Here is a 23,214-nt window from a genome sequence, read left to right on the forward strand (position 1 = left end):
ATTAATCATAGTCATGAAAAAACTGAACAATCACTCAATCAAATCAAAAGTCGCCGTTGAAACCATCGTCGATTCCACCATTTCCGACCAACTCATTGAGCAACGCGAGGACGATGACGATGACGAGTTAGAGCTCACTTTACCTTCTTCCGACTTCATATATTCTGACGACTTCTTTGTACTCTTCTTCTTCACCATTACAGAATCAAACACTACAAAAAACAAAAACAAGAACAAAATAAATAAAAAAAAAAAATAAAAATCGAAGAATCAAAACAACTAAAACTAACAAAAATCTCATAAAATTAAGTAAACAAACCTTAATTTTGCAAATAACAACTTCACAAGTGAAAGAGAAGAGAAATAATCGCAGTTACAGAACGAGTAACCAGGTTGAATAGAGAGAATTGTCAATTATGGAAGAAGATAGAGAAAGAAAAGAGAGAAAGAACTTTGTGAATGAATGAGGAGGAGAGAGAAAATGTTGGTTTTTATTTGTAAGCAATGAAGCATGCACGTGTAAATCAAAATGGAAACATTTCTGCTTAGAGCAAGAGGCGATTTACAATAGTTTAATGTAAATCGGATGTTAATAACTAATTGTGAAATTAGAAAGTACAATGAATAGAGTTTCAAAAATGAGGGTATAATAGTATTTACATAAAATCCAAAAATAAAAATAGGAACAACATTTTGGTTTTTCAAAATAGGAACTACTACCTCCGTTAAAGGTTATGTGCAACGATTTGACATAGAGCAGAGAGGAAAAATGTCTAATCGTTGCACACTTGCACATAACCTGTAACGGAGGTAATATATTATGGGACGGAGGGAGTATTAATTTGTAGTTAATATTTTCTTTTGTTTGACGAAATTGGAACATTGACTAACTATGTCCATGTAATTAATATTTTTTTTTTTTGAAACAATGTCATTAATTTCAATCACTAAATCAAATTAATATCATTAACGTATAAAAAAAGCATTATTTTTTTTTGACAAGTAAAAAAAGAAAAAAAAAAAACATTATTAACCAAAGTACAAAGTAGCAAAATCTTTTTTATATGATGGTAAAACAAACGTATTAAGCCCTCTCTCTCCCTCTTATTTCGTGCGAACTCGTCGGCTTCCCGTCCCCAATTTCTCTCTCCTCTCTGTCTCTCTAAACTGTTTGGGGGAAAAAACACAATTTCGCACCAATTTCTTCTTCCTTAATCGATGACATTCTTTCACAATTTCTTCATCCTTCCAGAATTTTCTCAGCAAAAGCCCTAATTTCTTCCATCCTTTTTCTTTCGATTTTGTAAGTTTTTCTCTATTTCACCTTTAATTTCACAGATCTAGGGTTTTTTTCATGGATCTTTAATTTGCGATGATTATTTTTGGAATTGAATTATTCTAGCATGTATGAATTTTTGTAATTTTGCGTGTAGTTTTGTTTTTTCCGTTGCGAATTTTAGTGATTTTTGATCGTTTTTTTTTTGAAGGATTTTAAATGTTGTGGATTGCTCCTGATGAAATAGTGCAGTTTTCTTGCTTGCAATTGATGGAAAATGGCTGTTCAGATGGATAAACCTTCAGTAATTTCTCCTAGGGAGCGTGCTCAGCGTCTTTACAATAAGGTATGATTTTCATTCTGTGTTCGAAATCTTGTGTTATCTTCATCTTTTGCCTTTAATTTATCGATTTCGTCGTAAATATAGATATAAGTCTTCCATGATTATGTTGCAGTACATAGGAACTTGGTTGTTGTGGAATTTGTATGAGAATGGTTTATGGGATTGTGTTTGAATGAGAATGGTTTATGTTGGAGTACGTAGGAACTTGGTTGTATGAGAATGGTTTAGGGGAACATCGGTTTAGTAATCATCGGAATTTGAATGACCTTGCTTGCCCCAAGACTAGACCGAGAGCCTTGTTAGATGCATTGGGGTGATGGTTTGGTGGTGGAATGGCTGTAATTGTGTTATGGATATTGCTTACATAAAGTCTGTCTTTGCCGTGATCTTGCGTGGGATGTCTTTTGGTTGAGTATGTGTTTCTCGGGTTCTTATTGATGTTATATTTATGATGTGATGTGCTACCAAGCCTAGTGTTGCTCATTGGATAGTTTACTGTGTTCAACTTTTCGTTATTACCTTCTTGTTTGCATTGTCACATCTTATTCAGTTCTGCCTAATTGTCAGTCTCTTAAATTCTAACAATGTGTGGCACTGTTGTTTGTCACCTTCTTGTTTGCATTGTCACATCTTATTCAGTTCTGCCTAATTGTCAGTCTCTTAAATTCTAACAATGTGTGGCACTGTTGTTTGTCGGCTCAACTTTTATAGTTTGTGTGGATTTTGGTGTTGTTTTTAAGACATCCAAATTGCAGCATCACAAATATGATTTTTTTTTGTTTGTGAATTGATGCTGTGCAGAATGTCGAGCTGGAAAATACCCGACGTAAATCTGCACATGCAAGAGTTCCTTCAGATCCTAATGTATGGCAACAACTGCGAGAAAACTATGAAGCCATAATACTGGAAGATCTTTCCTTCTCTGAGCAGCTTGAAATTGAGCTTGCTTTATGGCAGTTGCATTACCGGCGAATAGAAGAGCTACGGGCACTCTATAATGCAGCTTCTTCTGCAAAGGTTTCTTCTGCTGCCCAAAACGGAAATGGTGGCCCTGCACGTCCTGATCGACTTGCTAGAATACGCTCTCAATTTAAAACATTTCTGTCAGAGGCAACAGGATTCTATCATGAGCTCATGTTGAAAATAAGGGCAAAATATGGCCTGTCTCTTGATTATTTCTCAGATGATCCTGATAATCAGATTTTGCTCTCAAAAGATGGACAAAAAATCGCTGATATAAGGAAAGGCTTGATTTCTTGCCACCGGTGCTTGATTTACCTTGGTGATCTTGCTCGCTATAAAGGTCTCTATGGGGATGGTGATTCCAAAACTCGAGACTTTGCTGCAGCTTCTAGCTATTATGTGCAAGCATCTTCTCTGTGGCCGTCTGGTGGTAATCCACACCACCAGGTATTTCTTATTGGTGTTCGCTATTTTTTTTGCTGTAGACAAGTCATTTGAAATGGTCTGTTTTCTGTTGCATGACCCTTCATTTTATATTTGCTGTTTTCTAGCTTGCTATAGTGGCTGCATATCATGGCGATGAATTGGCTGCAACTTACCGCTATTTTCGGAGTTTGGCTGTTGAAAGCCCTTTTACAACCGCAAGGGACAATCTTATCATTGCATTTGAGAGGGTAAGTAATTAGATGATGAGACTCCTGCTATGTTCTTTCAGCTTTATCCACTTCTGTGTTTAGGAGGAGGGGGTGGTTCTTTGCAACTTCTATGTACTAAAGCTTAATAAACTTGATCATATCTTATCCTGTTTTTTCCTTGAGCATTTGTTGTTTGGGACTTTGGGTGACTATGAATGGGTGTAAGGTCTAACAATACTTCTTAGCTAGCATGGAAGGAAATTACAAATTGTAAAAGCCATAACCTTTGGCCTTTTGAGGTTATAGCTCGATTTCTGATTTAGTATAGCAGGACCCCTATTTCAAGAGTATAGGAAAAAGTTTTGTTGAAGCATTGTGTCTTACCTCATTGTGATTATCAAAGAACCAACTCTTCCCCTTTGAATTGATTCTCATGTCCCCTTCTTAACCCAGTGAAGCTGTAAAGCTTGAAAATGATTGTGGTCTTTTGAGACTCCAATTACATAATGCTCATAGTTTTACTTTTGAACAAATTCTCCTTGACCTGAACAGTAATTGTTTTCCAATGCATCATGCTAACAGTAAAGTGTTCTAATTTAAGCCCATTTACTTGGACAAAATTTGTGAGAATCCATCTTCAAGCAATTGTTATAACCAATACTATCACTTAACAGTTGATACCTGTGCATATGCTCAATCCCTGTCCCCCTCTTGGGTGTTTTATAACCTTGTCTTACATACATTTATGCTACAAAATTGATTGAAATAGTAAGTGTTGCTTGAGGAGGGAGGGCAAGGGGGATTTGGAAAACCATGTCAATAGATTGCATGTGAAAAGTCTAATTATTTCTCTAATGTTTATATCAATGATTTCTCTCTCCAATGTTTCAATTGAATTTAGTTATTCACTCCATTCATATGTATGATATCTATCTTTTTTCAAGCTAAAACATTGATATTTGTTTTCTCTCAATTTATTATTGAATCATACTGAGAATATCATTGTCCCATATCTATACTATGAAATTAGTCGTCAAAGTTTGACCTTGGAGAGTTTGATTCAGAGGCTCAGAGCACATTTAGCATCCTTGGAGGGGGATTAATGTTTTTGGTTAGTGAGTATAGACGTTGGTCAGTAGGGTAGAAGTTTTACAGGTGAGGTGGCAGTGAACTGGCTTTTGAATTTTTAATGTATACCACCATGATAGGCAGGAGAGAAATTAAGATCTGATTTTGTGAAAATTTGGACACTTTTTATCTCTGTTGTGATGAACTCACTACTTTTTGGGACAAAGTAGACTGTTTACTTGATCAGTTAAGTGTACTGTGGCAAATGTTAGTATATAATATAGCTGATTATCGTGATGACTATTTTGCAGCATGATTTTTGTTTGGGAGATTCCTATATGATTTTGTTGGTGTTCATATATGGCTTTTGCATGCTAATATGTTTGAAATCACTTTGATGCTGTGTTTAAAGTTGCTTTCTTAGTTAAGACTTAGCATTGTAGACACTAGACAGTGTCATGATTGAAAATTTATAAAGCTTGTGTCAACTTCTTATACACAGAAGATGCATGCTGCCCTTTTGTTTTGATGCTTACTTTATTTTCTTGCTTCTGTATTATTATCCTTATTTTTTGTGTATGAGGAAATTGTTTATGCCTTGAAGTCTACAATCTTAATATGACGTGCGACAATAATTGTAACAACGTTTTTTTGTTTTCTGTGGCAGAATCGTCAGAATTATACACAACTTCTAGGGGAGTCTAAAACTCCAATAGTAAAAGCAGCCACCTCACGGATGTCTGGAAAAGGGAAAGGAAGAGGTGATGGTAGGGGGGCTTTGTCGAAAGAAAACAGACGCCAAACCAGTCCAAGTAAAGAAAAGGCCCCTAGTATTCCTGAAACTTTGAAAGCATTCTGCATTAAGTTTGTCAGAGTGAATGGCATATTGTTCACTCGCACGAGGTATCATTACTTTCATATATAGTAATTTAGTTTGATCTTCTCTTGTATTAATGATTTGTATTTAACTTTTACTGCTTATGTGTCCAGTCTGGAAACCTTTGCAGACGTGTTATCAATGGCCAAGAACGATTTTCTTGTGCTTCTTTCGTCTGGCCTGGAAGACCAATACAATTTTGGGTCAGATGCTGCTGAATGTGGGCTTGTTATTGTCAGGCTGGTGGCAATTCTTATATTTACGGTACACAATGTGAAAAGAGAATCTGAGAATCAGTCATATGCTGAAATCCTACAGCGTTCGGTCCTCCTGCAGAATGCGTATACTGCTGTTTTTGAGTTTATGGGACATATTATTGAGCGATGCTTGCAGTTATGCGATCCTTTATCATGTTATCTAATGCCTGGAATTTTAGTCTTTGTGGAATGGTTAGCTTGCCATCCAGATGTTGCGACTTGCAGCGAAGCAGGGGAAATTCAAGCTAATGCTAGAATTTTCTTTTGGAATTCCTGTATAACCTTGTTCAACAAGCTTCTGTCAAGTGGGCTGCTTTCTACTGATGAAGATGAGACATGCTTTTCCAACATGAGCAAGTATGAAGAAGGTGAAACATCCAATCGCCTTGCTCTATGGGAAGACTTTGAGTTGAGGGGATTTCTGCCCCTCCACCCTGCACATCAAATCCTTGACTTCTCTAGGAAGCATACATTTGGGAATGGTAGTGATGGTGGAACTAAGGAGAAAACAACTCGTGTCCAGAGGATAATAGCTGCTGGCAAGGTCTTTGCTAATGTTTTTCGGGTTGAGCAGCAGGGTGTTTATTTTGATCCTGACTTGAAGAAATTCATTTTTGGTGCTGAGGCACAATTATGTCTTGAATCCTCACCTGAAACATTGATGTCAAATGTCATGGGCCAAGAATTATCAGGTGAAAAGAAATCAAGTCCGAGAGCTTTGGGACCAGTGAAGGTGGCCGAGGTTGATGATGAAGAAGAGGTTATTGTTTTTAAGCCTTCAGCTGCAGATAAGCAAGTTGATGTTGGGTATCCAGCTTTGACTTCTTGTGAGGATCTTGGGCTTGTTTCTAATGTGTCTGGTGGAAATTCGGTAGTTTTTAATCGACCTGTGTCAGCATCACCAAATGGAAACCTTCTTAATGGAGTTTTTACCAATGGAATTGTTCAGAATGGTCTTGATGCAACGTTGAGGTCATCCATGTCTGTTGCTAATGCGTCCTCCCAACATGTGCAACCTACGCAACTTCCTAGTTCTGGCTGGTTGCCTGAGCAGCGGGCTTCTGTGTTAAATGGATTTAGGAATCTGAGTTTGATGGGTAATGGGCATATAATGAACCAAAAGCCTTCAGAACATTTCACTCCTTTGCAATCTGCTGCCCTATCACTTCCGTTTTCGCATGCTGTCAATTCCAATTCTAGTAATGGTTACCCAGTGCAGGTTTCAGAAGCTGTCATGCCATCTAAAACTGACTTTATTATATCGTCTGGGCCTGACTTGAACATTTCCACTATCATCAAGCCCCAGTCAGTCTTTCCAGTTGGTTCTCAAAAAAATCCAGTTAGTCGGCCAATCAGACGCATAGGCCCTCCACCAGGTTTTACACCTGCTACTCCTAAATATGCTATTGAACCTCAGCATGAGCCAAGTGTGAAGGATGGAAACCCAATGATGGATGATTATAGCTGGCTTGATGGATATCAGATGCCATCCTCAACAAAGCAAGACACAGGGTTTGACCTCTGCACCAATTTTAATGGGTCTTTATATAGTCATGTTAGCAAGTGGAATGACTCGCCAGGGGCAATTAGCTTTCCTTTTCCTGGAAAACAGGCTTCAGTAATCCAAACCCCAGTTGAGAACAATAGACACTGGCAAGACTACCAATTTCCTGATCAGCTGAATCTCTGCGAGCAACAACGGCAGCTAGGAAATCAGAAGGCAATTCCATTTACACCACAGTTTCAAGGCCAATCTCTGTGGGAAGGTCGTTTTCTGGTGTGAAAACTATGTCAAAGGCTTTAGAAGGTCTGTTAACTTATCTCAGTTTTCCAGTTTTTGTATGGATCAATCATTGTGAGGTGAAGATTTACTGACTAGTCTTCTTTGTGAAGAATCCACTGAGGTGATTATCCACAGGCAGATGCTAAAGTTTCTGCGCTGCTTTGGTCCTGCATTGATATTAAGTTTTTGTTGAAGCTTGAGTGATCTTGGGAGTGTTGCAGGCCCCTGCTATTGAAAAGGTATATATCCATCTGTCTCTAATGTAATATGTTTTTATATAAGCCGCCAATTTGGTCAATACTTTTGTCTGGCATTACAAGGTTTTTTTTTTTCCTTCTTCTTCCCCTTTCTCACACCACTCTGATTATCTATATAGATGGATTTATTTTAAGGCTGTAGCACGCAACAAAGCCTTAGTCCCAAAAATGATAGCACGAACTATTAATAAACGCAAAAATTTGGAAGTTTTTGGCTGTGAGTAATTTGATCAATGTTGAAGGCTTGGGTGTGAAATCTAGGATCTATCATTGGCGAATATGTTAATTTTTGTTTTGAATATTCATCCTCTGCCCTTTGATCTGTGGGCTTGATAAGAATTTGACTTGTCTTACAGATCTATTTTTGAATTTACCCCTTTGGATTTCTGCTGGTTTACTTGCAAATGAAGTACATTTGTTGTAACTTACTGCCTTGCCAATTAATTTCTTTCCCTATTTGATATATAAGTTAAGTTTATTAAAGGATTATTCACAATTAAAATATTCAGATCAGTGCAATAAGTTTAGGGCTAGTGCATGAAATTATATGTCAAATTAAGTTGCGGGACATCCCCCCAATTGGAAGATGTTAACTCAATAGTGGGACTAAAAGTTTATTTTGGCAAATTTTAGGATTGACATGGCATTGAATGGGTAGAATCGACTTTTAGGTGTCATAAGTTTTACTCAGTCTATTTTATTGTTTTTGGTTTGATTCAATTGAGGAATGTGCTGTAGTTTCATTATCATTCCTGTCACTACAATGTTTAGGTTTTTGGCCATGAAATGCATGCCAGTACCTAGTGGAACTACTTTTGGTTAGTTAGAATGAATGTCGGATTTTGGTATTTATCCAAGTGTTGACATTTCAAGGTTATACATTTCAGACGTGGGGATAGCGTCCTAAAATTATATGTGTGGAACCATGTCATAAGTTTAGTTAATTATTGTGTTTAGAAATTTACATAAATTTCAATGTATTAAGCTCACTTTTTGAGGTCACATATGGCATATATTCTTTTTTTTTTTTTCTTCTATGGTTATGTGGTTCAATTATATTCAAGTGTCTGAGAGCTATGAAGTGTTGGCTAAGGATTCCATAACCCTTTTCGAAGCGTTTAGTGTTCAATACCAGTTCGGGTGATTGAAGTAGCATAGGGAATCACACTCCCTTTATTTTGGACTGTTGAGCTTATTTTTCACTTGGAGTGTTGCAAGAGTTTGACTCACTTTTATATTTTATTTATAGCAACCCCATATTATCATCTTACCCCCTCCCTCCCTAGCTTCACCTCACAATGTTTACACCTTTCGGATCACTCTTTTTACTTCATCAACCTTTTCTTTTTTTCATGCCCATGCCCTATCTTACTCATTCTTTCATACTTTTCACCCTTGATATAGTATATCTTTGACAGACCTTGTATCATTTGAACGCCTTACCCCTCATCCCGCCCTTAATCTCATAATATCTACACCTTTCTGGTCACTCTTTTTACTTCATTGACCATTTTCTTTCACGTCCATCCCATTCTTACTCCATACTTTTCTACCCTTAATACGATATATCTTTGACAGACCTTGGATCATACGCATTGATAAAGTTCTGTGCTTCTTAATTTTACAAGTTTGATACTCCTAAATACCTTTCCATGTTTGTGTTAGTGTCAATTCTATATTACAGGAACCTATAATACAGGTCTGACCACCACCTATTTTGCAATTTAAAGATGGGGCACACTTGGATGTGTATCCTTGAGTCCAAGTTGCTTTAGTGTTTGATGGTTGAGGACAAATCATTTTTAGGGAATTTTTGTCAACAAGGTGGTGATTATGATATTGGCTTTTTAGAATTTTGTTTTTAGGTGGGCTGTCCAGCTAGGTTATATGTGATTATAAACTGAAAGGTCTGTATCAATTAAGTGCACTCACAAAGTCATAATTGTTTCTGCAGGTGCCGAGGTATCCAGGATGGGATGGATGGAGTCAATGGACGAGTAGGGGGGACTGCATTGGAAATCTAAAGGGTTAGTGCTATTCTGCCTGAATGGATGGGGGCATGTCTCTTTAGATCGGGATGTGGTTGGATCGGCTTTTTATGCTCGATAAGTATTAGCTTACACTACTAGGCCTTGGATCGATGATATGCAAATACGGGATGTTAGTAGGCATTGCAAAAACCATCAATAAAATCAGTTGAGGAAGCTGATTTAAGTGATGGTATCTGGGCAATTGCTTTTGGGCAGCCTAAAGTTTCTACATATTAAATTTCATCTGTTTTTTGAAGCAAAAGGTTATGCACAATGCTTATATTAGTAATAGTTGAGATAACCCCAGGTCTACTATCGCGTTATGGCATTTTTAGCCTGTGGGGAGTACTCTTAGTAATAACTGGTCACTGGAGTATGTTCCTTAGACCAGACTTTGTTTTATGTTTTCCAGACTTGGTTTGTTTGTTTTTTTTTTTTCCAAGACTTGGCTTGTTTGCTGCTGTTTTGCCCATTGTGGGCAAATTAGCTTTTATAGTATTGCAGGATTTTTACTACTATTGATTGAAATTGTACTCCATTTGCTTGTTATTATCTGTTTCTCACCTTCCTTTTCATTGATAGCTATATGCTGCTACGACCAGTTTGTTTGAGTAAGCGGGAATTGGATTATTTATTCCTCATCTTAATTGTGGTATTTTTAGATCAAAATCTTTGCACATATAGAAGCAATATGAGCAAATTTGTACCGTGCATTGTTATGTAATGTGGTTCTAGAATGACTGAGGTGAGACTCTGGGTATGGCTAATGATCTGACTTGTGCAGTTAATCCTCATTGCTGGTCTCTGTTACTGGTCTTAAATACTGTCTGGAGCTATATTTGTTGGTGTTGCTAGGATTTTTTTCATACATACGAGTACTTTCGATTACTCATATTGGAATGAAACTGTACTCATTTGAGATAGCATTATTATGTGATGGAATTATCCACAATTAGGGGGACAAGAGTGAGAGCTTAATCATATTTAGGTGTCCAGGAGCATGTTCACCATACCCTTCATCTTAAAGCCATGTTTTTTTCCCTGTAATTTTCAATTTCCCCTTTAAGCCACCTCTAAAGACTCATGGAGGGAAGAAGATACTTTGTATATATTTGGGCTAAATATTATTATTGACGCGAGAATTACAAAATTTTCTTTTCTGCCTGTGAAAGTAGACATTGAAACTGCACAATGAAGAAAACGTTTCCGGCACAAGAGATAAATGCGTCAAACAAAACACTTGTGCATATGTAAGTGAAGAAATAAAGAATTTGTCCGGACAAAAAAAAAAAAAAAAAGAAATAAATTGTCATCCTTATTTTAATTTATTAACAAAGCGCCTGTAAAAATGTTGTACATTACATATTTACATCCGATTGTGCAAAGTCTACCAAAAGTCTACAATGCATCACTGCTTTGACGGACCTTGATCTAATATAACCTTTCACTCAATTTGAATGACTTGTGGGTAGAACTATTGATCATTAGTCCCCTAAACGTTGAGAAATAGGATTAGGCATGCAAAAGCCAAATTGTACGTTGAGAAATTATTAGGATTAGGCATGCAAAAGCCAAATTATCCAAGTAGAGTTCGTTGTAGTACATACTCCCTCGGATTAAAGCTAGCTTAATTTAAATTGTGTAACCTTTGCACAGAAGAGTGGATTAGTAATTTTCTTGACAAAATCCACATTTGATTATAATTCGCTAATCATTATTACTTGAATGCTTGATGGGAATGAGAGATGAAGTAAGCAATAGAGAGGAAGAGTACGTAGGCTTCAATCCTGAAGATTATTTTATCCTAATACTCTCATGAGTTGGACGAACAATTTGTGTAGAGAGAGATATAAATGACAAATAATACGAACATAATTCAATCTCAAATCTTTAATACGTAGTATCAATGAAAAAAATTTAACCAAGCCCATTTAACATCCATATAATTGTAAGATTTGTATCCAATTATAACCAACATTATAAACAAAATAATAATTTGTCTCGTCCAACAAATAATATTAGGTTGCGTTATTTTTTTTATTTTTTTTTTGGAAGAATTAGGTTGCGTTATTTAACCAACATAATAATTGAGTTTAAACAATACAACTTACTAAATTTCTTAACACTAATCACACAAAATTATAAAACAACTATTAATGTCCTTATTTCCAATTTAGGGTGTTCATTCTTCTAGGAAATTTTGTTTTGTTTATATTTATTTAATTTCATGATATATGATTTAAAATCAAACTATTCATTGCTTAAATTTAAAAGTTTGAAGGTCAAAATATCTCATATAAATTGTTATAATCCTCCACAAATAACAATATATAGCATTAACAATTTAGCATATGAAGGTGTTAATATATCTCACATAATTTCAATTCGTCAACGAGGATTATCACACATCTCCTAGTTTATAGGGATACCAAGTTCTTAAAATGGCAAAAAATATTACTGAGTGTCCGTTCATTTCTTGCTTGTTTTGTGGGCATTAGCAGTTGTAGCTCATTGTTAGAAAAACTCTTCTTCTTGTCATTTGTAGATTAGCAATTTCCTCCGCTTTTGGCGAATGGTAATTTTTGCAACCACTATTGTGTAGGAAAATTTTCCATTCACTTGTGTGTTAGAACCAAAACAAATTAAAACAAGATTAGCCTAAATTATCTAGGAAAAACATTTATAAAAAAATCTAAAAATTTAAATAGTAATTTTAATACGCGCTAGGATTTTTTTTTTAGTTTGGTTTAATTTTACATCTAAGTGTTTGATCATATAGATTTTCCAGAGAACAAGCAGAGTGCATCACATTCGTCTGTTGCAATGTACAAAATCGAAGATTTGATGATTTTTTACAAGTGGGAATTTCTCAGGAAGATTAATGGTTGACAACAGGTATATGTAACATAAACATTTTATGATCATCTTAGATAAACTTGTACATAACATTATATATCTTTGATGAAATGAACAAAAACTATGTGTTTGTTACAAGAAAAGTAGTAAATTCCTAGAATAGATTCTATTTCTAACCCAAAATAAGCAGAGATCATTACCAAATCTTGTGGAATGGCGAAAGCATGGGAGGCAACATTGCGAAAAACACAAGCTGCTGCAAAGAAACGAGCACATAGCATATTTGGCTCGACGTCTATGGCCCATGTGCACGAAGATTTCTTTGATGATCATGGTCATATTATCTTTGATGATGGACACAACAAAAACCATGGAAGTGACAACATTGAGCCTGTACCGGTGGAGAAGTTTCTTCCGAATGGAGATTATTATGTGGGACAATGGTTCGAGTATTGCCCCCATGGACATGGGAAGTACTTGTGGACTGATGGGTGTATTTACGTAGGGGAGTGGTTTCGAGGCCAAGCCATAGGGAAAGGTAGGTTTAGTTGGCCTTCAAGGGCTGTGTATGAAGGTGAGTTTAAGAGCGGTTATATGGATGGGAAAGGTACTTATACCGGCTCTGAAGGGGAGGCGTATAAAGGTTTTTGGGTGATGAACATGAAGCATGGTTATGGTGTTATGACATATGAGAATGGGGACTTTTATGATGGAGAATGGAGGCATGGTGTGCAAGAAGGGCAGGGGAAATATCAGTGGAGCAATGGGACTTGTTTCGTAGGAGAATGGAAGAATGGGGTGATTTCGGGTCCTGGTGTGATGATTTGGGCTAATGGAGACTGCTTCAAGGGGAACTGGGTTGATTCTTTGCCTGCAGGAGACGGTATATACAAATGGGATAATGGATGTTACTATGAGGGGTATTGGAGTGGAGACCCGAAAGAGATGCTTGGGACTTATCATTGTCCTGAACCTGAACTGTTAGATCAGGAAAATTGGGATCCTCAAGAGTTGTATAATGATATTTTGAGTGGGTGTAAGGTATGTGCAACTGAAAAGATTACTGTTTTTCCATCGCAGAAGAAGCTCGCGGCATGGAAGTCACCCAAAGGAACGGATCCAAGGAGTAGGCCTGCACGAATGTCAGTTGACTCGAGAATGACTCCTGGTGGACACATGTTGGAGTCAGAAGGAAGTTTTTCAAGTGATGGTAGTAACAGAAGGAATTCTGACAGTGGAAAAGATGGTGATTTGGATGGTTTAAGTCTTGAAAATTGGACTAGTTTTAAGATGGCACCACCTGGGACTCCAGGGAAACCACTTAGGATACCGAAAGTAGGGAAGAAACAAGGAGAGATTATTACTAGAGGTCATAAAAACTTTGAGCTTATGCTTAATCTACAGTTAGGAATCAGGTACTTTTCGCCTCTTTTTGCCCCATTTTAGTTTCATTTATAGACTACTTTCAGCATATTGTAACCATGTTAGCCTGTTAATGCACCTTAGTTGGCTCTAGTAAGCTTGAGCCTCATCTACTTCGTTCTTACTATATCCCTTGACCTGACTAGTTGGCTTATCTAGTCATCTTTTCTTTTCGGACTAGCCACTGTGTACTGATTTGGCATACTGATGATAAATTCGGAGAATGATTTTGCAGGCATGCTGTTGGTAGACCTGCTCCACCAACATCCCTTGATCTGAGGTCGTCCGCTTTTGATCCCAAGGAAAAAGTGTGGACAAAGTTTCCATCAGAAGGCTCCAAGTATACTCCTCCACATAGTTCCTGTGAATTTAAGTGGAAAGACTATTGCCCTTTAGTATTCAGGTTAGCTTAATGGATTCATCTTATAACTCTGAATCTTTGTATAATCTGACCATTTTATTAGAGCCTGACTATTCAATCTTTACTAGAGCATTGAGGAAGCTTTTTAAGGTGGATGCAGCTGATTACATGTTATCAATCTGTGGGAACGAAGCCCTTCGAGAGTTGTCCTCCCCCGGAAAAAGTGGAAGCTTCTTTTACTTGAGTAGTGATGATCGTTACATGATTAAGACAATAAAGAAAACAGAAGCAAAAGTAATTCTCCCTTTCATTGATTAAACTTCTTTTACTGACCTTGTTTGGTAACCGGATCTTTGCAGCATTCAGATTAAAATTTGGTACGTTTTGAATGTATAAAGGTACTCTTAAGGATGTTATCAGCGTACTATAATCACGTTCGAGCATTTGAGAACACGTTAGTGACCAAGTTTTTCGGCCTTCATTGTGTTAAATTGACAGGAACAATCCAGAAGAAAGTAAGATAAGAAATTTGCTTTACTTTTTTTCTTCAAGTGGAAATTTTTCTTGCTAGGCATACAGTTAATGATGCACAAGAGTCCAGGTACGCTTCATTATAATGGGGAACTTATTCTGCACCGAGCACACCATTCATCGACGTTTTGACTTGAAAGGATCTTCACTTGGCCGTTCAACGGATAAGCCTGAAGAAGAGTTAGATGCAAGTACAATACTTAAAGACCTTGATCTCAACTTTATATTTCGACTGCAGAAGTCATGGTTCCAAGATTTCTGCAGGTACCTTATAACATGCCTTTTGATTTGCTTCAGTTTCTAGTATACCATCTTTAGTTTCATAATTCATTTCTGTTACTTATATATGCAGACAAGTTGATAGAGATTGCGAGTTTTTGGAACAGGAGAGAATTATGGACTACAGCTTGCTAGTTGGCCTTCATTTTAGGGAAGCCTCCAAAGCAGGGGACCTGATTCCTTCTGGATCCCGGACACCTATTGGTTAGTCACACATACTATTGTAGAATGTCCGAAAAAAAATTTGTCACCTTTCCCATATATTCAATGATTATAAGTAGAATTCCCGCCATCTATTACATGACAGTATGACACCACTTCAATTGACCTTCTTTTAGTATAATTGTTGAGGGGTTAGAACAATGTGACAACTATTTACAGATAGAACATGTAATTTATCTTGAACATTAATATAAACATGACTCGATTTTACATGACTCGATTGTAACTCTCAGGCTGTGATGAACAAGAAAATGAACCAGGAGCTCCTCGACTTTCCAAAGTAGATATGGATCAACTTCTAATTGATCCAGCCTGGTGAGTGTTTCTAAGCTGTCATCTTAGGAGCACTTTACTTTTACATTGATCTTATTTAAAAGCTAATAATGCTTCATTTCATCTTACAATTATAATCAAATCTAGCTTCTGTTAAGCTACAGCAGAAGCAACACTGACTAGTTAGTCTGACGCGCTTCACATTATTTCAGGTGGGATAGTGTTAAGTTAGGAATCAATATGCCAGCACAAGTTGAGAGAGCTGTGAGAAAAATTGATGGTGAATCACAGGTATTGGAGCCAGTTGGAGAATACTACGACGTTGTAATGTTCTTTGGGATCATAGACATACTTCAAGATTACGACATTAGCAAAAAACTCGAGCATGCTTATAAGGCAATGCAGTATGATGCTACTTCAATATCAGCTGTAGATCCAAAACTCTACTCCAAACGTTTTCGTGATTTTATTTTTAAGATTTTTGCGGAAGGTGCTTAAAACCAAACAACATTTGATTTCACCAACATGTTTCGTCTCCTGGTTTGGGTAACAGGTCATTATAAATAGGAAAGACTACTCTGTGTGCTTTCCATCAGGCGCGAAGAACACCCTAATCTTGCTCCTATAAGGCCGGGGATGCCTCAATTTAGTGTACGTAGTATTTGTTACTCGTATGACAGTATCTGTTGCAGTGTTGCTTTCATTGTCCTGAAGCTAAAGATATGAAAAGGTGTACACAACAGTATATAACAAAAGACAGCTTACAACACCGAATATGTAAATTAGGCAACTGCTGTTATTATTTCTTGTGGAGTCCAACATTAAGCATTGAATTTGTATCTATGAATTCTTTTTCGATTTTCCATTATCGGATCAAGTATTGTGTAATGAGGAGAAAAGACGGTACTTTAGGAGATTTTTTGTTGAGTAAATATCTTTAAGTTTGTACGATTTCCTGTCCTGTCATGTCAGATTTTGTAATGAAAAGACATTTTTCTTGCTACTTGTATTTTTTTGATTGGCCTTTTGACTCTTTAATTGCATAAATGTTTGGTAAAATTAGTCAGATGATTATCAAACACAGAAACAGATTGTAGGTTTGCACTTGAAGAAACAAAGAAATGCATGTACATTATTGTATAGGTTTGCTTGTGATATTTCATTACAGTGTACTTGATGAGCAAATACGCGTTACATAATCAAATTATGTAACGCGTGTATAATCAAACACGCGTGTAAATGTGTATAATCAAACACGCGTTACATAATTTACTACGGAGTACATGATTAATGGATGAGTATATCATATCTTGTTGAATTGGGAAAGAGCAAATACAGTGGCAGAGGTAACAACAGGAATGAAAAAACCGTCGGGAATTACTCTAGGAAAAACTCCTTTTTTTATAAGAAATGTAGTTGCAGGAATCCCAAAGATGTAGAGTATAACATCCTTTGCTCCAATGCCTGTAAATCCTGTTTCCATTATTGCATCTTGAAGAATTTTTTGAAACTCTTCCTTTTGCAACGGTTTTCCTTTTCCTGGGTGGTGTTTCTGCATTAATATTTAATTTGTTAGACTGTTCGGGTTATGAATAAGTGAGTACAATACATATACGTGTGATTTTGTCATGAATTTTTTAGGCGTCATGATTAGCAGCAATAACAAATTTGTGTCTATTTGTTTGTTATTTGTAACTAACTTTATCGATACAATTGTGGGACATGGTATCTGAATCATGGAATTGAATTATGTTTGCATCATTGCGTTGTGAACATGTGTCCAATGGGTCCATAGAGATCTAATTAACATCCGTACATACCCACGTTCTACCAAAATAATCCTCTCAGACAAAAATATTGCGAAGGATGTAATAAAGAAAACCAATTACCTTGAATGCTTTCTCAAGAACATCTTCCTTTGGTACTCGAAATTGGGTATTGCCAACACTGGTATTGATATTTCTGCGCAGTAATCAAATCTAAGAGTTAAATCAAATGCTAAATATTGTTTTCATGATTGTAAACTAATGATGATTATCTATCTAACGTGTTTGTAAGTTGTGCACAGAAAGAACAAGTTATGCTTGGAACAAGATAATTAAAAGGAACCAGAGTATTGACAAGTATATATATATATATATATATATATATATATATATATATATATATATATATATATATATATATATATATATAAGGAACTTGAGCAATATAGGATAAGCTATAGAGGAACAAGAACAAAGATGAGTGTTATGGTTGATAAGCATGTTGATGGCAAAGGAACCATAAAGGTAACTATGTAAATAGGTGTTTGCATATGTTAGCTTCATGTTGCTTTATGTTTAATTAGTTCTCTCACTTGAAGTTTGTTTATGACAAACAAACTTTAGTCTAATGTTTAAGTGTTTATGTGAAGACAGGAACTGGCTTAGGTGAAGTTAATGGGTTGGAACTTAGCAGACTTCAAGAGAAACATGAGAGAATGAATGAAACTAAAGCAGGTTTTCCCATGAGAACAAAACCACGAAGGGACCTGAAGATATTCTCCAACAAGATGCAGAAGGAACTTTCGGCAGGCTTTCCCACGAGAGCCGGAGCATGTTCCCTATACTAATAGGTTCATGAGGTGTTCCCTAAAAGGAGTGTAAGCTAAGTGGCAGAAAGTTCCATAAGGAACCTGGTCTGCGAGTTCCAATAAGGAATGAACAAGAGTGACAGAAAGTTCCAACTAGGAACTTGGTCTGCGGTTCTAGAAGTGGAATGTTGCCTCAAGGTCTAGAATACATCAATACTACAAGATTCCAAAACAAGAGTTTCATAGATACAACATGAAGACGGAGAAATCGAAGTATATCGCTCTATGATTCATGTAAGTATGTTGGACATAAAAGTCAGTCTGGAACAAGTCTATAAAACCAATGTGAACTCTTGATAGTCAATGAAATTAGAGTTACTGACTTGTTAGGAACTTACTGATTTGTCAGGAACTCAGAGACTATCAGAGTTTCGAAATCTAATAGGAACTTAAGTCTGCACGTCTTTAAGATTTGGTTTTAGTGATATAAATATTTACCTAATACGTGCATATCTTTTAGGGATATGATTTTACAAAATGAAAATATTTATTTCTAATAAATCTCTTTTGGAAAAAGATAAGCTATTTTTGGAAAGTATTTTCAACAAAAATAAGTTTTGATTAAAATCTAGCAAGTCTTGCATGTGGTTGGCCACACAGTGTAGCCACATTGATCTATAAGAGTAATATTTATTTATATGTATGAGTAACCTCATTTTTTTATAAGAGTAACTACATGTAGTCCATAAAAGTAACTCAAATTCATTATACGAGTGAAATCAAGTAATTTAGAAATAAGTATCCCAATTTGTTCATTTGAGTAACCCTTATTTATTTTTTTATTTTAAAAAACGAATGAATAATTCATTTATTAGCTAGTAACCCCCTTTTTCTCATTTAACTAACCTACATATGTTACGGTAACCCCATTTAATCTTCACCGTAACCCCCTATTACTTAATTAATTGCCTTATATGTGATTATGTGAAATGGTCACGTACACCATGTGGCTAGCCACATATAAGACTTTGTGTAAAATTTGATTTTACGGCAATTATATCTTTTTGAAAAAGATAAGCTATATTTGGAAAATATAAGTTTGAAATAAAATCTGTTTTTATAATAAATATATCTTATTATTGACAGAATATATTCTTAACAAAAAGAAATATTTTTTGAAAACTTATTTTTGGAAAATATCTTTTGAACATATCTTTTGATAAAACTTATCTTTTACGAAAAGAATGATTTGGGTATACTATAAATATGCTCATATGTATTCATTCAAAGTTGATGTTGATGAAGTGCAGTGGTCGTGCTTAATGGTTTATTTCTTGAGTGTCCAGCATATTAGTTTTATCTCATGTGTTATTATTATGTAATTCGTATAAAAATTCTTCTAATAATTGTTTAGGAATAGGGGAGTAGATATTTTATTTTATTTTATTTTTTTTTTTTTTTGACAGGGGAGTAGTTATTTAATTATTATTATTTTTGTAAAATTCAAATAGTTTGGGAAGGAATTGGAGTTGAAAGACATACTCTACTGTTTCACAAACTGCTCTGTAGAAGTCACAAAAAAGTTCATCAGGTTCCTTAAACTCCTTCTTGTTTAACAACTCCTTCTCATCATAACATCTTCTTGCTATTTCTTCCAACTCGGACTTTTTCACCTCGTTTCCTACAAATTAAAACATTAATTAGTTTACGTGTTATTTAGCATTATAATTAATAAACATTGTGTTATTGTTATAGGAAAATTTGTCAATTACTACCGCAAGTTAATACTACTTTTGTAAATTACTACCGTAAATTAAAAAAGTTGTGAATTACTACCGCAAAAAATTTTAAGATGTTGCGATTACTACCAAACCCCCAATAAACCCAACTATGACATCATTATATCACTTTAACCCTTGGTTAAAGCCTTTAACCATGACGTCATTATATCCCTAAACCATTTTCTTTTTTTTTGGAGGAGGGAGGAGGGCTGGTTAAAGCCCTTATCCATGGTCAAACACGGGTTAAAGGGATATAATGACGTCATAGTTGGATTTAATGGGAGTTTGGTAGTAATCGCAACATCTTAAAATTTTTTACGGTAGTAATTCACAACTTTTTTAATTTGCGGTAGTAATTTACAAAGTAGTATTAACTTGCGGTAGTAATTGGCAAATTATCCTTTGTTATATATGATCCGTTAAACTCAAAATGGGATAAACAATTGATCGTTTGATTAAGACAATTTCTTATAAAAGAAGTTACTTAGTAAAATGTTTCTTTTGTGCAATTTAAGGCAACTTATAAATAGATAGATTTAATCTAGCTAGCTTAGGATTTGATGATGATACTTAGTTCTTTAAAAAAAACATTCGATAAGATCAAAACGATTTATTCATATTTTGTTAGAGATATGATATCATTATTATCAGAAATATATATACTCATAAATAAGAAGATTGTCAACACTAATTTTATTAAGTAATTAAAACAAGGAAATTTTAGATTTTAACACCTCACAAAAACACGAAAATTGATTTTAACACCCCCATAAAAAAAAATTGATTTTAACACCAGATAAATTTCCAAAAAATTGGTATTACCACCACTTAACTGATTCTGTTTAGGAATCCGTTAAGTGGGTCCATAAGCCACGTGTCGTGTTATTATTGGCCAAAAAAATAAAAAAAAAAAAGAAAAAAAAAAGAAAAAGAATAAAAACCTAAAACTACCCAGCTACCACCACAGCACCACCCCCGCGCCACCGCCGGCTTCCCCCCAACTCACCACATCTCTCCACGAAACCACCACCCGTGTCGCACCACCACCCCCAACCCACCTGAACCCTCCCCCTCCCTTTCCCGCAACCGTATCGCCCCCAAAAACCACCAAACCCAAAACCCTTGTTCCCCAAAACGGCCACGAATCTGGCCAAAAATGGCCGAAATTGGCCGGTTTTAGGGATTAGTGGCCTTAACCGGCCGATTTCGGCCTTTTAAGGCCGGATTCGTGGCTGTTTAGGGGGGACAAGGGTTTTGGGTTTGGTGGTTTTTGGGGGCGTTACGGTTGCGGGAAAGGGAGGGGGAGTGTTCAGGTGGGTTGGGGGTGGTGGTGCGACACGGGTGGTGGTTTCGTGGAGGGATGTGGTGAGTTGGGGGGAAGCCGGCGGTGGCACGGGGGTGGTGCTGTGGTGGTGGCTGGGTAGCTTTAGGTTTTTATTTATTTTTCTTTTTTTTTTAATTTCTCTTTTTTTTGAACAAATAAAATGCTGACACATGTTAATGTGGGCCACACTTAACGGAATTTTTGGATGGAAACCGTTAAGTGATGGTAATACCAATTTTTTGGAAATTTATCTAGTGTTAAAATCAATTTTTTTTTTTTTATGGGGGTGTTAAAATCAATTTTCGTGTTTTTGTGAGGTGTTAAAATCTAAAATAACCTTAAAACAATCATTACTATACGTAAAGATTGATTAATAACAAAGTAACTATAGTATGCATATATAAAAAAAAAAAGAGTAAGTTGACCTAGAGTTGATCACATTTAGTGGCTCGAAATTTCCATGTAAGCCCTGATTATATAAATAATTTTTTTTCGAAAAATCTTGACACAAACCGACCAACTCGTGATCAATTCTAGGTTAACTAAAGGAGAAGGGATGATACCAGGAGTTAGTTTCATCAACGATTGACCCATATCTTCAAATTTGATCTTCCTTTCTTGAGCTCCCTCTTTTCTTGTAATGTTAGTTTGAATGTAAGTTGCAATAAATGAAACCAAGGATTTGACGCAACTTATGTTGCATAGAATCATAGATAAGCATAAAAGAACAATTGACACGTACTATGAAGACTTGTGGGTTGGGATTAGTATAATGCATTTCCTCAAAATGAAGGCAACTTAATTGATTCTCTTTATATATTTCTAATGATTTTGTTGTGCTTGTATATATGTATATTCTTACTCTTTCTTATTCTTGGTTTAGAAGATTTATCATTTGTGATTTTTGTATTATATTGCATTCGTGGTCAACGTTACATTCCAAAGTTTTTTATCTTAAAATAAAGTCAAAGTAATGCTTGCTAGAGTTTTCTAAATTTTTTATTTCAATAATAAAATAATATGTAACAAAAAAATTAAAATTTGCTTTGTCAAGTTGTTATAATTAAATTGACATGATTTGTAATGAAAAATGAAAAAAAAACTACAGTATAGTATCTAAATTTTTTTTCCCTCCAGGCTTTCTCCTTGGGAAGGTTTTTTGGTTCCCTCTAGGGTTTTTCCTTAGGAGGATTTTTCTAGCCTCCATTGCTAGATTTGTTATGCTTTTTTGAAGGTTTTCCTTCACTCTTCTTCTTCTTTTTTTTTTTTTTTTTTTTTTTCTTCTTTTCTATCTTTTTTCTTATGATCTCAATTGTAAATTTTTGTAGGGGCTTTTTACCGGTGATAAGCTCAAATTTTTTTTTAATTGCTTTCAATAAATGGATCCCATCTTTATGATGAGATTTATTCAATTAGGCTTATGTTTTTTGTTTGTTCGTGTGCTAAAGTTTGAAGATTTAGGGTTTCATCGTCTCCGAAAGTATCTAGAAGGCCATATGAGTTTCTTCACCCAAACAACTACTCATCCATGGATCTCAAGCCAGATTAGAGCTAACTCACATATTATATTGCTTCAGAAGAAGTTTTTTTTTATTACGGCGATCGTCGATCGAATATGTGATGTAACTAGTTTTAAGGTGATTTGTACTTGTATTGGAATTTTAGATTTCCTAGGAATTGTTTATTATAAGTGCCGTTTGGCTATCTTTCATTAATGAAATCCTTTTTCTTCTTGGTAAAAAAAAAAAAAAGATTTGTAATGAAAAACGAATACTAAGTTTATTTTCAAGGAAAATTTGTGAACCACTACCATTTATTTTGCACTTTTTGAAAACTGTTTTTTTTTTAAAAAAAAACAACTACCATTATTAGAAAATTTGTTTGAGTACCACGTACTACCATTTAACCGTATTGTACGACCCACTTGAACCCTAACCACCCACTACTCCCTACACGAATCAAACCCCAACCACCCACCAATCCCCAACCTAAACCGAACCCCGACCACCCACCACTCCGCTATCCAAATTGAATCAGTCGCTAACCACTACTCCTCGAACTTGAACTGAACTAGCCATCCACTGCTCCCCCACCTGATTAT

The 23,214-nt window shown here is 35.7% G+C and overlaps 3 protein-coding genes across 3 annotated transcripts; 2 read left to right on the top strand and 1 right to left on the bottom strand.

Moving 5' to 3' along the window:
- Positions 1-1,133: 1,133 nt before the first annotated feature.
- LOC145632320 (nonsense-mediated mRNA decay factor SMG7-like) lies at positions 1,134-10,038 on the top strand. Its single transcript, XM_081684666.1, has 8 exons — positions 1,134-1,303; positions 1,488-1,622; positions 2,421-3,029; positions 3,134-3,256; positions 4,953-5,188; positions 5,276-7,226; positions 7,313-7,441; positions 9,414-10,038. Exons 2-6 carry the CDS (start codon positions 1,554-1,556, stop codon positions 7,200-7,202), a joined length of 2,964 nt encoding a protein of 987 aa, XP_081540792.1. The 5' UTR covers positions 1,134-1,303; positions 1,488-1,553; the 3' UTR covers positions 7,203-7,226; positions 7,313-7,441; positions 9,414-10,038.
- LOC145633180 (phosphatidylinositol 4-phosphate 5-kinase 5-like) lies at positions 7,208-15,931 on the top strand. Its single transcript, XM_081685458.1, has 9 exons — positions 7,208-7,226; positions 12,536-13,760; positions 14,003-14,170; positions 14,257-14,422; positions 14,527-14,643; positions 14,730-14,923; positions 15,012-15,142; positions 15,394-15,475; positions 15,646-15,931. Exons 1-9 carry the CDS (start codon positions 7,208-7,210, stop codon positions 15,929-15,931), a joined length of 2,388 nt encoding a protein of 795 aa, XP_081541584.1.
- Positions 15,932-16,545: 614 nt separating this feature from the next.
- Positions 16,546-21,799, bottom strand: LOC145631102 (uncharacterized). The gene is made up of 4 exons (XM_081683199.1): positions 21,677-21,799; positions 19,551-19,689; positions 17,323-17,395; positions 16,546-16,985 (listed from the first exon to the last, which is right to left on the bottom strand). Exons 1-4 carry the CDS (start codon positions 21,705-21,707, stop codon positions 16,737-16,739), a joined length of 492 nt encoding a protein of 163 aa, XP_081539325.1. The 5' UTR covers positions 21,708-21,799; the 3' UTR covers positions 16,546-16,736.
- Positions 21,800-23,214: the final 1,415 nt, after the last annotated feature.

Source organism: Chenopodium album, chromosome 5 (genome assembly GCF_948465745.1).
Source record: "Chenopodium album chromosome 5, dcCheAlbu1.1, whole genome shotgun sequence".
Lineage (NCBI taxonomy): Eukaryota > Viridiplantae > Streptophyta > Magnoliopsida > Caryophyllales > Amaranthaceae > Chenopodium > Chenopodium album.